General features: G+C 65.9%; 1 protein-coding gene across 6 annotated transcripts; it reads left to right on the forward strand.

Annotated features, from left to right (window-relative positions):
* Positions 1 to 812: 812 nt before the first annotated feature.
* Positions 813 to 13,843, forward strand: DENND4B (DENN domain containing 4B). 6 transcript variants are annotated; one of them, XM_047704153.1, is made up of 28 exons: positions 813 to 952; positions 2,163 to 2,502; positions 3,059 to 3,311; positions 3,916 to 3,985; positions 4,180 to 4,349; positions 4,434 to 4,678; positions 4,985 to 5,051; positions 5,131 to 5,189; positions 5,341 to 5,485; positions 5,755 to 5,930; positions 6,065 to 6,165; positions 6,423 to 6,638; positions 7,021 to 7,166; positions 7,464 to 7,603; positions 7,678 to 7,804; positions 8,173 to 8,379; positions 8,614 to 8,742; positions 9,462 to 9,639; positions 9,899 to 10,066; positions 10,286 to 10,674; positions 10,766 to 10,888; positions 11,031 to 11,200; positions 11,279 to 11,420; positions 11,590 to 11,826; positions 12,291 to 12,408; positions 12,493 to 12,658; positions 12,746 to 12,810; positions 12,914 to 13,843. In XM_047704153.1, exons 2-28 carry the CDS (start codon positions 2,186 to 2,188, stop codon positions 13,057 to 13,059), a joined length of 4,470 nt encoding a protein of 1,489 aa, XP_047560109.1. In that variant the 5' UTR covers positions 813 to 952; positions 2,163 to 2,185; the 3' UTR covers positions 13,060 to 13,843. The 6 variants fall into 6 exon arrangements, with proteins under 6 accessions (XP_047560109.1, XP_047560106.1, XP_047560110.1 ...); XM_047704150.1 differs by lacking the exon at positions 813 to 952 and adding an exon at positions 1,068 to 1,466 and having other exon boundaries at positions 8,173 to 8,361; XM_047704152.1 differs by lacking the exon at positions 813 to 952 and adding an exon at positions 1,069 to 1,587.
* Positions 13,844 to 13,974: the final 131 nt, after the last annotated feature.

Consider the following 13,974-nt stretch of genomic DNA (forward strand, 5'->3'; position numbering starts at 1 on the left):
TCTCCTGTGTGCGCCCCCCTCCTGGGCCCCGGGCTGGGAGTCTGGCCAGGAGGCGACTGAGGGCTGAGCGCACAGGCTGCTGTTTCCCTGGGGAGCAGCTGGCCCCAAGGACCGCCTGGCAGAGGGAGGGTCCCCAGGAGGATTTTATGCCCCTGGTGGGCTCGGGTTGGCTCCCTCTTTCATATGGGCCTTTTAATCCCAGAGAACCTGGAAGACAAGCGGTACCTGGCCAGCCTCTGACCTCGTGCTGCGGGTCTGCGTCTGGCTTCCTCCCGGCGCCCGCATTCCCATCCCGGCCGGCTCTGTTCCGCTGTCCCTGTGTGCCAGCCGGCTTGCTCGCAGGGTCCCCAAGGGCCTTCCTCTTTCTGTCTCGGGCTGCCAGCCCTCCGGCCATGGGAGCCTCTGCCCTCTGCTCTTGTCCCCGCTGCTACCCGCCGCCTCCGGGACTCGCACACCGCGCAGCGCCGCCCTCTCCTCTTCCTCTTTCCAAAGCCCCCTTTTCCGGAGAGGGAACCGAGAACTTGTGGCCGAGGCCCGCAGGGGATGCAGGGTGCCCTAGACCTGGGAGTGGGGGCGTCGCGGGGTCGGCGCAGCCTGGGCCTCCCGGGGCCCGCGGCCTGGCGCCCGGGCGGCATGTGACCAGGCCCCGGGGCCGCCCGGCGCCCGCCGCCTGCGTGCAGGGGGCCCTCCCGGCCGCCAGGGGTCGCACTGCAGGCGCTGGGCGGGCGCGGCGGGGTCACGGCCGGGGTGGGGGTGTGGGGGGGGCCGCGGAGAAAGCGGGGCGCGCGGACGAGCCCGGCGCGGCGCCCCCGCCGCCTGTCCCTCCGCCCGCCGCCCGGCGGGGAGCGCGCTGAGCCGGGCGCCATGTCCGGGGCCGGGTAGCCCGCCGCCCGCCGCCCGCCTCCGAGCCGCCCGCCCGCGGGCCGGGGGCCGGGGAGCCGCGGGCCGGCAGGTAGGGCCGGGCGGGGGGCGGGGGGCGGGGAGGGGTGCGGGCGGGGCGGCGGGCGGGGCGGCGGGCGGCGCAGCTGGTTCCGCTTCCTCCGTAGCGGGGAAGTGAAAGCGCGGGGAGCCCGCCGGGCAGGGGCGGGCGCGCAGGTGTGCAGCGGGCGGAGGGCGCCCCCCGGCCCGCCGCCCCCTCCCCCACCACGTCCGCGGCTCTCGGGCCGGGACCCGCCGCGTGTGGCCGCGCTGGGCGGGGGGGGGTGAGGGCCCGGGGGGGGGCCGGGGAGGCGGAGGGCAGCTGTGGGCCCGCCCGGCGGTCCCCCAGCCGCACGCCCCGGGGCCGACTTCCGCCCGCGCAGCTTCCCCTCGCGGGTTTCGGGAAGTGCCCTCCCTTCCCCTCCCGAGCGCCCCGTGCCTCCGGCCCTGCGCTGCAGCCTCCCGCCGAGCTGCTCCCCAGCTTGGCGCGCCCGGGCTCTGGGGACCCCCCCGGGACCCCGCGCTCTCGGGTTGGGCCATGGCGGCAGGTGAGGACACAGTTCGCGGAGGCCCGTGGGGCGCCCGGCTCCCTCCCTGCGCCCTGCGAACGAGGGCGGATGGCCGGACTGCCTCCCGCGGCGGCTTCGACCTAACTTCAGGATCCTGGAGGTGGGAGGGCGCTGGGCTTTTTGTCGGGTTAGTGGACAGGGGAGGAATAAGGACACTTGAGTCTGGGGAAGAGACCTGAAAACTTGGGTCTTGGGGGCCTTCCTGGGAACCCGTGGGGTCCTCCTGAAAACCCAGAGGTGCGCTCTTTAAGAACCTTAGCCGGACGGAGAGGTTCTGATGATGTCATCAGTAGAGTGGGAAGGTCAGAAACCCTTCAAACAGACTGTCAGGTTGGCATGATGTCACTGCAGGCCATTACAGAGAAGACTGTGGTCCCCGCCGCCAGGAGTGAGGCTGGGTGGGCCCTTTAAAGGGATTAGGGGAGCCATGTGGGGGTCAGAGCCCAGGGCAGCTGTGGGCATTGCAGCGGAGCTGGGCTTGGGCCAGTGCCACCCGGAGGGAGGGTCCTGGCCTCCTTAATTGCCTGATGATGTCACAGGCGGGATAGCTCAGGGTTGGCTGACCACCACTGACCCTTCCCTCCCCTTGGAAGGACTGAGGAGAGGAGGGAGCAGAAGGTGGCCCCTTGGTCGCCTCCCTTGCTTCTTCACATCTCCTCCCCCCCACCGTTCCAGATGCCGTGAGTGAGGGGGGGGCCATGGCGGAAGAGCGGCCCCCCCGGCTGGTGGATTACTTCGTGGTAGCTGGGCTTGCAGGGAACGGAGCACCCATCCCGGAGGAGACTTGTGTCCCCGAATCTAGTGGGCCCCTGCGTGCTCCCCGGCCAGCAGATCCCATCACGGACGTGGCAGTCATTGCCAGGGCGCTGGGCGAGGAGGTGCCACAGGGCTACACCTGCATCCAGGCCTCGGCTGGGGGCCACCCCTTGGAACTCAGTGCTGGCCTCCTGGGGGGAACTCAGCCCGTCATCTGCTACCGCAGGGGCCGTGACAAGCCCCCCCTCGTTGAGCTGGGGTGTGTGTCCCTCCTGTGTGGGCACCAGGGGAGGTGGGGAGAGGCAGGGGCTGGGGTGCGGGCAGGAAGAGAGCAGGCCGAAGACAGGGAGCAGGGGTAGGTGGATGCACCCGGTCCATACATGGAGTCGGGCTGTGGACTAGTGTGGCTGCTGGCTAGCTGTGGGATCCGGGGCCGGGTCTTGAGCCCCTCTGGGGAAGGGAAGGAACACTGCCCCACAGGGTGGTTGAGAAGTTTGAAGGAGGCTATCCGCACGTGGGACTTGGCTCGGAGTCTGTAAGTGGAAGCTTTTCCTCTCGGCGTTTACGAATGAGTAGGAGGAGAGCCACGGAAGGCTGGAGAAGGGGTTACTGAAGGAGAAGCAGAGCTGAGCTTAGAAGAGGATGGACAGGGTTCTGGAGGGCAGAGCCCTGCAGGAAGTGGGCCCTGGTGCCCGGTTTGATAGGGCCGAGGGTACAAGGCTGGTGGGTAGGACTAGTTGGGCAGATCGGGCAGGATTGGGGTCTTTCTCCTCTGCCCTGAGACCTTGACGTCTGTGCCTGCTCTCTGTGTCCAGGGTCCTGTATGAAGGGAAGGAACGACCCAAGCCTGGCTTCCAGGTGCTGGACACGACCCCGTATAGCCACTCGGCCAACCTGGCCCCTCCCGGCCCTGGGCACCCCCGCACCTACCTCACTTGCCGGCGGGCAGCAGAGGGGGCGGGGCTCCATGCTCTGGGCATCACTGACCTGTGCCTGGTGCTGCCCAGCAGGGGCGAGGGCACACCTCATACGTACTGCCGACTGGCCCGCAGCCTCAACCCTGGCATGGTGAGCAGGGCCCTGGGGCCGGGAGCGGAGGCCTGCACGGTGCTGGTGTGGGGCTTGGGCACGGGGCACAGTGGGCACTTGCCACTGGGGCCTCTGATGCCCAGGGTGGGCCCGGAGGACTGGCTCTAGTCTTGGGAGACCAGGATTGTTGGGAGGTTTTTCCTTGAAAATTTTATTTATTTATTGGGGCGGGGAGATGCAAGAGAGGGAGGAACAGAGGAAGAGGGGAGAATTTCCAGCAGGCGCCATGCCCAGCCCAGAGCCCGATATGGGGCTTGATCTCTTGACCTTGAGATCAGGACCTGAGCCAAAACCAAGAGTCGGATGCTCAGCCAGCTGAGGCACCCAGATGTCCCAGGATTATTGGGAGTTTTAAAGACAAAAGACCCCCACAATGTAGGTGGGCTCAGTCAATTAAGCGTCTGACTTGATCTCAGGGTCGTGAGTCCAGCTCTGTATTTTTGGGCTCTACACGGGGCATGGAGCCTACTTAAAAAATTTTTAATTTTTAAGTAAAATTCAAAAGACGACAAAGGAAGGGTAGAGGAGACGACGCCCAGAAATCTTTGTCAGCTGTGTGTCTGTCTTGTCATTTCTGGGGCAGTGGGGCCCAGCGGTGTACCTGTGCTACAAGGTGGGCCTGGCCAAGGCCAACACACTGGTATACGAGGCAGGTGAGTGGCCCCTGTGTCCCTCCAAGCCTTTGGTCCTTAATGTCCCCCTCTCCTGGGGGGGTACCCTCAGTGTGCCCAGAACCCACTTCCCTGTTGCCACTCGGCCCTTCTCTGGCATCCCCGGATCCCTCCCCTGAGTCTGATCGACCCTCCTCCTTTCGGTCCGTCCCCACACCCCTCTGCTGGGGGTGCAGAGCTGCTGGGTCGCTACCCAGAGGAGGACAACGAGGCGTTCCCACTGCCCGAGTCTGTGCCCGTCTTCTGCCTGCCCATGGGAGCCACTGTTGAGTGCTGGCCTGCCCAGACCAAGTACCCCGTGCCCGTCTTCTCCACCTTCGTGCTCACGGGCGCGGCGGGTGACAAGGTGCGTGTGCAGAGTGTGCTGAGGGGTCCCGGCCCCGTCGAGCCCGCCTCACGGCTTCTCTTCCCCGCCCCGCCTCATCCCCAGGTGTACGGCGCCGCCCTGCAGTTCTACGAGGCCTTCCCGAGGGCCAGGCTGTCGGAGCGGCAGGCGCGGGCTCTGGGCCTGCTGAGTGCTGTGGAGCGGGGCCGGCCGCTGGGGGGCCGGGCGGTGCGCAGCCGCCGCGCCATCGCGGTGCTGTCGCGCTGGCCCGCCTTCCCCGCCTTCCGCGCCTTCCTCACCTTCCTCTACCGCTACTCCGTCTCGGGCCCCCACCGCCTGCCCCTGGAAGCGTGAGCACAGCGGCCAGGCTGCTGGGAGGCGGTCGAGAGGGAGGGCTGGCGGGCCCGGGGCAGTGGGAGAGGGTGGGTGGGAGCTCCGGCCCGGGTGCACCGCAGTGCAGACTGGGTTGTGGGTTTGTGCAGGGTGGGGAAGGAGGAGGCCACTGCCTGAGGGGTGAGCGAGGCCTGAAATCAGGAGGGACTGTGCTCCGAGCTAGGGGGTGTGAGGTTCTCATGGGCGAAGCGGGTGGGGCGGGGGGAGGCCAGGGAGAGAGAACTGGGGAGTCTGCCCCTGACCCGCAGCCCTCTCTTCCCCAGGCACATCTCTCACTTCATTCACAACGTGCCCTTCCCTTCCCCACAGAGACCCCGCATCCTGGTGCAGGTGTGAGCCTAGGCCCGGCGGGGGGAGGAAGGAGGTGGGGGCCTTCCTCCTTCTGACCTGCTGCTCCTCTGCCTCCCAGATGTCTCCCTATGACAACCTGCGCCTCTGCCAGCCGGTATCCTCACCCCTGCCCCTCAGGTATGTGCCCCGGGGGAGGGTGCTGTGATGACCAAGGACCTGGTAGGTGCCAGGCAGGTGGGCACAGGCCAGGCCCCAGTGGCCTCTGCGCCTGGTGTCTGGGGAGGGGTCTCCAGGGCCCCTGGTAACCCCCCTCCTGGCACCCCCGCAGCGGTGCAAGCTTCCTGCAGCTGCTGCAAAGCCTGGGCCCTGAGCTGGCCATCACGCTGCTGCTGGCCGTGCTCACAGAGCACAAGCTCCTGGTCCATTCACTGCGGCCAGACCTGCTCACCAGCGTCTGCGAGGCCCTGGTCTCCGTGAGTGCCACCCCATCGGGCCCTCCCTCCTCGGGAGGTTCCCACCTGTGCATCACCCCAATCACTCCTGACCCGACTCTACTTCCTCTTGCTTCCTCGGGGGCATGGGTGGGGGTGTCCCTTGGCCTCCTCCTTGGGCACAGTCTCCATTCAGCAGGAGTCTGGGGCTGTTCTCCAATCCCCACCCTGGCCCGTGCCCCACCTCCCTCCTGCGCCCCCTCAGCCACCCCAGGCCCCTGCTCACTGGTCTCCCTTCCCTGGTGCCCCAGATGACCTTCCCACTGCACTGGCAGTGCCCCTACATCCCGCTGTGCCCGCTGGTGCTGGCAGATGTGCTGAGCGCCCCGGTGCCCTTCATCGTGGGGATCCACTCTAGCTACTTCGATCTGCATGACCCACCTGCTGATGTCATCTGTGTCGATCTTGACACCAACACGCTCTTCCAGTAAGAGGGCCGGGCCTCCCTCAGGGCTGGTGTGAGCCACGCCACATGCACACAGAACCTTCGGCGAGCCCCAGGGAGGCTGGCGAGCAGCCCCGCAGCCCCACAGCCCCTTCTTCTCTCTGCGTATCTCACAGGACCGAGGAGAAGAAGCCCCTGTCCCCTCGGACCCTGCCCCGCAAGCCCTACAAGGTTCTGCTGGCCACCCTGACAAGCCTGTACCAGCAGCTGGACCAGAGTGAGAGCCCTGGGCTAGGGTGGGGACTGGAAACTGGTACTGACCTTGAGCCCCAGATAGGGAGGCCTGGGGAGAGCTAGACCTTCCTTGAGGAGCTTAGAGGTATTAGGGTTTCCCCGGGAGCGCTGCGTGCGCAGGGGTGGAGGTCAAACAGGCCACTGGGGTGGCTTGAAACCGTTCCCCACTGGCGATGCTGCGGTCAGTACCAGCCAGGGGGTGCCAGAGTCGGCCCTGACCCCAGCTGCCCTGGTCCCCAGCATACACTGGGCCTGAGGAGGAGGCGTCCTTGGAGTTCCTGCTGACGGACTATGAGGCGGTGTGCGGGCGCCGGGCACGGCTGGAGCGTGAGGTCCAGGGAGCCTTCCTCCGCTTCATGGCCTGTCTGCTCAAGGGCTACCGGGACTTCCTGCGCCCGCTCACCCAGGCCCCCTCCGAGGGGGCTCGGGATGTCGACAACCTCTTCTTCCTGCAGGGTAGGGAGGCCTGTCTCTGCGTGGGGAGCTGGCGGGGGAGGGGTGCTGGGCTCTGGGCAGCGGGCGCAATGGGCAGCGTTAGAGGCACCGGCCGCATGCTTGCCTCTGGGCTTGGAGTTGGGGCGCCGAGATACACCAGCACTGGCCTGCCCTCTGGGGGCCCAGGGCTTGGAGTGCAGTGCCCCTGGGGCCAAGCTCTCCCTGGGGACCTGACCTCAGGGACCCTGGTCTGAGGCACTGGGTGCAGACGGATGGAAGGGTGGGCCCCGCGGGACTGGTGCTCTGTAACCGCGGGCGTCCTGCCTAAGGAGCCCAAGAGAGGCCGGTGGGCTGTGGCCCCGATGGGGCCTGCTGACCCCCGCGACGCCCCCGCCCCCCCCAGGCTTCCTCAGATCCCGGGAGCGCTCCAGCCACAAGCTGTACTGTCAGCTGCTGCGCACACAGATGTTCTCGCAGTTCATCGAGGAGTGCTCCTTCGGCTCCGCTCGGCACGCTGCCCTCGAGTTCTTCGACTCCTGCGTCGACAAGGTATTGGGCGCCGTCCGCCCTGCGTGCACCCTGCTGCTGCTCCGAGCACTGGACCCCTGGCCCGCACCGGGTGCCCCCCGCTGCAGTTACACGGTGCACACAGCTGGCTTCGCAGACACACCGGCCACCCGTGCCCGCCGCCCGCCCCCAGCGGTATCTCGGGGGCCTCGGGGGCGCCCGGGCCCACGTACTCCTTCCCCATCACGGTGCTGCTGGGCGATGCCATCTCCTGGACAGCCAGGAGCGGCGCCCACTGTGCCTGCCGCCCTGACGCTTGCCCTCACCATCCTGTGGTAGGTCCACCCAGAGCAGGAGAAGCCTGAGCTGACGCCCTTGGTGGAGCTGGAGGAGCTGTCCGGGAGTGAGCTCACGGTCTTCATCACACCCCCCGAGGAGCCTCCAGCGCCAGAGGGCGGCGAACCCCCCCCACAGTACTGGTGAGAGCCTCTTGCTCCCCTGCGGCTGCCCTTGCCTTGGTGGTCCCTGCTATTGCCTCTTTCTGCCCCCGCAGCTACGACGGGTTCCCAGAGCTGCGGCCTGAGCTGTTCGAGTCCCCGAGGGAGCAGCCCGGGGCGCTTCCCGTGCCCGGCCCAGCCCGTAGCGCGCCCAGCAGCCCTGCCCCTCGCCGGACCAAACAGGTGATCGGGACGTGGGCCCCGCACAGGCACCTGACTTGGGCCGTTTTTTCAGCTGTGAGGCAGACCTGAGGGTGGCTACGCCGTTATTAGCAGGTTTCAGTGAGCCTGGCCCGTAAAACGTTAGCTGCTGGCACTGCTGTCGTTGCCCCCACTTTCATCTTCCAAGCTCTGGAAGCTGGGGCCCCGTCCACGCTTGAGAGCTGGGCATCTCTGCCTGGGGCCTCGGGACCAAACCCTGGGTGCAGCGTCCATCCTGCCCCCTCGGAGCCCAGGCCCTGCCTCGGGGAGGGGGCTGCCTCTCCCCCACCGTTCTGAGACATGCCGTGGCCTGGCACGGTCCTTACCCAGGTGTGCCCTGCCCCATCCAGGAGATGAAGGTGGCCCAGCGGACAGCACAGAAGTCAGCAGCCGTGCCGGAGCTGTGGGCCCGGTGCCTGCTGGGACACTGCTACGGACTGTGGTTCCTGTGTCTGCCAGCCTATGTGCGCTCGGCGCCCTCCCGCGTACAGGCCCTGCACACGGCCTACCATGTGCTGCGCCAGATGGAGAGCCGCAAGGTGGTGCTGCCTGATGAGGTGGGGGGCCTGTGCGGCTGCGGGTGGGGAGGGAGGCTGCCAGGGCGCTGGGGTAGGGGGAGCGGGCCCAGTGAGGTCTGTGGGGACCGAGGGAGGCGGAGACCTGGGAGCTGGGTGGGTGGGCGGTGGCAGGGGAGGCTGCGACCCCAGGGGCTGGGTGGGGGGAGAAGGGGGTGCTGAGCCCAGGGTGGGGGCAGGGGAGTGGGCCCCTCACCGCACTGTGTCCTGGCACAGGTGTGTTACCGGGTGCTGATGCAGCTGTGCTCCCATTACGGACAGCCTGTGCTGTCCGTGCGAGTCATGCTGGAGATGAGGCGGGCGGGTGTCGTGCCCAACACCATCACCTACGGCTACTACAACAAGGTTCGGGGTCTGCTTGGGGCGGGACAGTTGGCAGTGCCAGGTGTGGTATGGGGAGGGTGCTGCTCCCTGACGCCCCCCCGCCCCCTCCCCACACCCGCCCTGTGACCACTGTCAGCCCCTGTACTGGGTGCGTCCCTTCCTGCGGGCGGCTCCCTCACTTGCCTGGGCCCCGATGAGGAGCGCGGCCCCCTCCCCACGGTAGTCCTGATGTGAGCCAGCGGTCCTGGCACCTCACACATCTGCTCTCTTTTCTGCAGGCCGCCCCTCCGCCCCCCGCATCTTTTGGGGGGTGGTGAGGTTGCAGAGAGCGGCTGGCTTGTCCGGGGTTCCACAGGGAGGAAATGAGGGAGTCAGGGCATGGAACACAGGCAGAGCAACGTTTTCTGCGTTCGGGTCCTTAACCACAATACTGAACTGGTTTTTACGTGATGAAACTCATCGATGACCAGAAAAGTGAAAAGATTTTTCCAAAGCCACGTGCTTCCTAAGTAGCAGAGTCTGGATACAAAGTATCCACACAGCTTCTGGTTTCCTCTAGATCTCGCCCAGGTGGCCGCTGCCACCTGCCTCGTGTGGGCTTGCTCCTGGCCGAGCCATCGGCAGGATGTTTGCAGGGGAAGGTGGCCCCTGGGTGCCTGGCATCCCTGGAGCAGGCAGCGGCCACCCGGCTGCGGTCAGGGCGTGAAGTGGGCCATCTTGATGGGCACTGTGCTTGGCAGGCCGTGCTGGAAAGCAAGTGGCTGTCGGGTACACCGGGTGGGCGCCTGCGCTGGGCCAAGCTCCGGAACGTTGTCCTGGGGGCTGCTCAGTTCCGCCAGCCCTTGAGAGAACGGCGGCGGCGGCAGCAGGAGCAGGAGCAGGAGGCGGCCGCACAAGAGGCTGGCAGCGGCCGGACAGGTGGGTACGGGACTGGGCTGGGGGCAGAGCAGCCAGGCTCCGGCAGGGAGAGGTGCAGAGAGCCGGGGCTGAGCCTGTGGTTGGCATCGGGGGTCCTGGGGACAGGGACACTGCGATTGGCTGGTAACCAACGAAGGAGAGGATGTTCTGCCTGGGGGGAGCCCTCTAACCCCAGACCCACGCAAGGAGCCCTGTTTTGGGATAGGGGCTGGGCTGTCTTCTACCTGGCTGTCTTCAGCCGCGTCCTGGTCTTTCGCAGTGCCCGGCCTGGAACGGCCCTCCCCCACCCGCCCACTTCAGCGCCAGACCACCTGGGCCGGTCGAAGTTTCCGGGACCTGGCTTCCCCCGCGGGGCGCCTGGTGAAAAGCGGCAGTCTAGGCAGTGCCCGCGGGGCGCAGCCCACCGTGGAGGCCGGCGTGGCCCACAGTGAGTGGCTGCTGGAGCCATCCCCCCAGCTGACTTCCCTTACCGCGGGGCAGGGAGAGAGGGGGAGAGCAGAGCCAGGCTGTGAGGTGATGGGGGGTGCTGCGGAAGCTGGGGGTCCTTGTCCGGGTTGCTGTCTTTTCTGCGGGCAGGGGCTGTGCTTCCCTGGCTCCCGGATGATGGGCGAGGCTCTGTCTTCTCTGGCTCGTGTCTGCCCTGCAGTGATAGAGGCCTTGGGGGTGCTGGAGCCCCGGGGTTCCCCTGTTCCCTGGCGCGATGGGAGCCTCTCGGACCTGAGCCTGACTGGTGAGGAACCGGCCCCTGGAGGCAGCCCAGAGGACTCGGGCTCAGCTCTGGGTGCCCAGTCAGCGGAAGCCCTGGAGGGGCCGAGCGGGCGGGCGCCCAAGGCTGGCGGGAATCAGGAGGAGGCCAGCACCCCGCGACGAGGGCTGGGCGCCCGCCTACAGCAACTGCTCACTCCTTCCCGCCGCTCCCCTGCCTCTCGCACTGCGCCCCCTGAGCTGCCCCCTGAGCTGCCGCCTCCGGCCCGCCGCAGCCCGATGGACAGTCTCCTGCGCCCCCGGGAGCGGCCTGGATCCACCGCGTCCGAGGTAGCCTGCGAGGGGCAGGGCCAGAGGTCTGGAGACAGAGCCCAGAAGGGGGGGGCAGTGCCCGCTGAGTGCCCCTCTCCTGCTGTGGCAGAGCTCCGCCTCTCTGGACAGCGAGTGGGACCTCTCTGAGCCTTCCATCAGCAGCCTGGGCCTGCGCCGGTCCTCAGAGCGCCTCAGCGACACCCCTGGGTCCTCGCAGCCGCCTTCCCTGGAAGTGAGGAGAGCCCCTTCTGCACAGATGGGCCCCACACCCACGTGCAGGCTCCCCCCACGTTCCCTCTGGCGAGGCAGAGGCTGGGGCAGGTGGACAGAGCCTGGGCTCCTGAGCCTGGGGCGGGGGCTCTTCTCGCCCGCAGATCCTGCTTTCCAGCTGCTCCTTGTGCCGTGCCTGTGACTCGCTGGTGTACGATGAGGAGATCATGGCTGGCTGGGCGCCCGATGACTCCAACCTCAACACAGTGTGCCCCTTCTGTGCCTGCCCCTTTGTGCCCCTGCTCAGCGTCCAAACCCTTGACTCCCGACCCAGGTGCCCAAAGGAGGGAAAGTATTATGGGCGGGACTTGGAGGCAGGAGTTCTGGGGCTGACCCCCGTTATCCCCTGCAGTGCCCCCAGCCCCAAGCCTGTCCCTGCTGGTGCCAGTAGCAGCAAAGATGCTCCTGTCCCTGGGGGCCCAGGCCCCGTGCTCAGTGACCGCAGGCTCTGCCTTGCCCTGGATGAGCCCCAGCTGTGCAACGGGCACACAGGGGTAAGGGCTGGGCCAGAGGAGAATGGTGGGGGTCCGTGTGTGTTGCCCGGCGGTGGTGGGGTGCGATGGGCATCGAGGTATGGGGCATCTTGGGAGCTGCGGCCTGTGGTGGTTCGGTGGGAAGCAGGGTTCTGGGGATGGGACCGTCCTCCCTCTTTATGCCCAACAGGCTGCCTCCCGGCGGGTCGATGGGGGTGCCTGGGCGTACCTGAGTCCCCTGGTGCTTCGTAAGGAACTGGAGTCGCTGGTGGAAAATGAGGGCAGTGAGGTGCTGGCCTTGCCTGAGCTGCCTGCTGCCCATCCCATTATCTTCTGGAACCTTCTGTGGTATTTCCAGCGGCTGCGTCTGCCCAGTATTCTGCCATGCCTGGTGCTGGCCTCCTGTGATGGCCCCCCACCTTTGCAGGTCAGTGCCCTCCCGTGGCCCCTGCTGGTGCTTGCTGGGTGTTACGCACCTCTCCTCTGGGTCTGTCCCTCGGGCCCTGCAGAGCGAGTCACAGGCCTGGGCTGACCCCTCGGAGAAACCGAGCCTCCGTTTTCTCATTTGTAGAACAGCCTAAGTGCCCAGGCTCATTCGATGCCCGTGTAGTGCCTGGTTCCTACCCAGTGACTCCCTGACGGTGGTGTCATTCCGCCAACATTCACCTTTCAGGCTCTGGGAAGCTTTTAGGGACAAGGGATGCAGCAGCTCCAGGACCAAGTGTGTGCCTTGGAGAGCTCACACTCCCCTGGGGGCCCGAGGGCTCCTCTCCCTCTTCCTTTTGGCTCTAGCCTGCAGCGTCCCTTTGCGTCCTGGAGCTCCGCCACCGCTCTGTTTCCAGCCCTCTGCCAGCCGGCCCCTGAACCTGCCCCCTGTCTCGGCCCCTGCAGGCCCCACCTCCCTGGCTGACGCCTGACCCAGCGGCTGTGCAGGTGCGGCTGCTGTGGGACGTCCTGACCCCCGATCCCAGCAGCTGCCCACCTCTCTACGTGCTCTGGAGGGTCCACAGTGAGTCTGGTGTCCGGCCTAGGCTGGGAAAGGGTGGGTGATGCCCGCAGGACGCAGTGATCTGGCTGCTTCCCTTTCACCCAGGCCAGATCCCGCAGCGGGTGGTATGGCCCGGCCCTATCCCTGCAGCCCTTGGCCTGGAGCTGCTGGAGGCCGTGTTGCGCCACGTGGGTCTCAATGAGGTGCATAAGGCTGTGGGGCTCCTGCTGGAGACTTTAGGACCGCCTCCCAGTGGTCTGCACTTGCAGAGGTACGGTGCTCCCATCTGGGAGGTCCCTGGCCTGTCCCCGGCTCCATACCCCCTTTCTCTTACTCGTACCCTCTGCCTCCACTCCAGGGGCATCTACCGTGAGATCTTATTCCTGACAATGGCTGCTCTGGGCAAGGACCATGTGGACATCGGTGAGAGAGCAGGCAGGGGGCTGGGGAATTTAAAAGTATCTGGGGCCCAGTGTTGGGAGGTTAGAATTGTAATCCGTTGCCCTGCTTCCACTCTCTTTCCTAGGGGCCTTTGACAAGAAGTATAAGTCCGCCTTTAACAAGCTGGCCAGCAGCATGGGCAAGGAGGAGCTGAGGCAGCGACGGGCACAGATGCCCACCCCAAAGGCCATTGATTGTCGCAAGTGTTTTGGAGCACCTCTGGAATGCTAAGGACCCTTAAGCTCTCCTCTCCAGCCTGGGGTGGGGAGGTGAGGGAGAACGGATTCTAGAGATACCCTGCTTTCCTACTCCTTTTGTAGAGGAGTTGGGACCGGGCTGGGAAGCAGGCCCAGCCGTAGGCTCCGAATGTGGGCAGCAAGAAGAGGGACCCACTGATAGCAAAAGTCATAGTCCCCCTATCTCCAGCCTGCCCAGTATGCTCATGCTGATGTATGAGGCCTGGCGGGAGTTGGCACAGCTCTGTTTCTCCCCAGGTTATACCGGGAACTCTCCTCCAGGGTACCCACCGATCTGCACTGCCCTGGTCATTGTCTAAGTTTTTGTTTTAAAAAACAACTGGAAAGGTACAGAGCTACTGAGCCTTTGCCCTGAATGAGAGGGAGGGATGTCATTCTCCGCTAATGATGGTCCTTCCTCCTTGGAACTGCAGAAGTAGCCCAAAGCTCTCCGTCAGATCTTCCCACCTTAGTGTTTGCGTTTTCAGTTATTTATTCTGGAACCACCGCTCCTTGCTTATGAGGTTCCTAGGGATGATGAAAAAGAAGGGAAGCGGTGCACCATGGTTCAGTGGTTCATAGCTCCTGTAAAGTCAGGAGAGAGCTAGAGGAGCCCCATACTCCCCTCAGGAACAGCCAGGCTTGTCCAGTCCTAACCCTTCCCATCTCCTCTGCTGTGGGGAATGCCTCACCCGCCCAGGGCCCTGGCTGCGCAGTAAGGATTGTTCCTTGCGAAGTTTTGTTGGATGTAAATAGAGTAAAAGCTGCTTGTCTTTTTCCTTCTGCCTCCTGTTCCCTGGGTCTGGGATAACGGCAGGGGATGCTGCTCTCTTTCCCCGGGCTGCACGTCCTTTCCACCTGCCCATTCCTCGCAGCCTCAGGCATGCTCTGCTTTCCTGGATCCGGGCTG

The sequence above is a fragment of the Lutra lutra genome, chromosome 15 (genome assembly GCF_902655055.1).
Source record: "Lutra lutra chromosome 15, mLutLut1.2, whole genome shotgun sequence".
NCBI lineage: Eukaryota > Metazoa > Chordata > Mammalia > Carnivora > Mustelidae > Lutra > Lutra lutra.

Coding starts and splice junctions, on each gene's coding strand:
- DENND4B (XM_047704149.1), top strand. Junction 7,805..8,172: donor CCCCTCGCCGGACCAAACAG/GTGATCGGGACG, acceptor TGCCCCATCCAG/GAGATGAAGGTGGCCCAGCG. Junction 9,640..9,898: donor GGCTGGCAGCGGCCGGACAG/GTGGGTACGGGA, acceptor GGTCTTTCGCAG/TGCCCGGCCTGGAACGGCCC.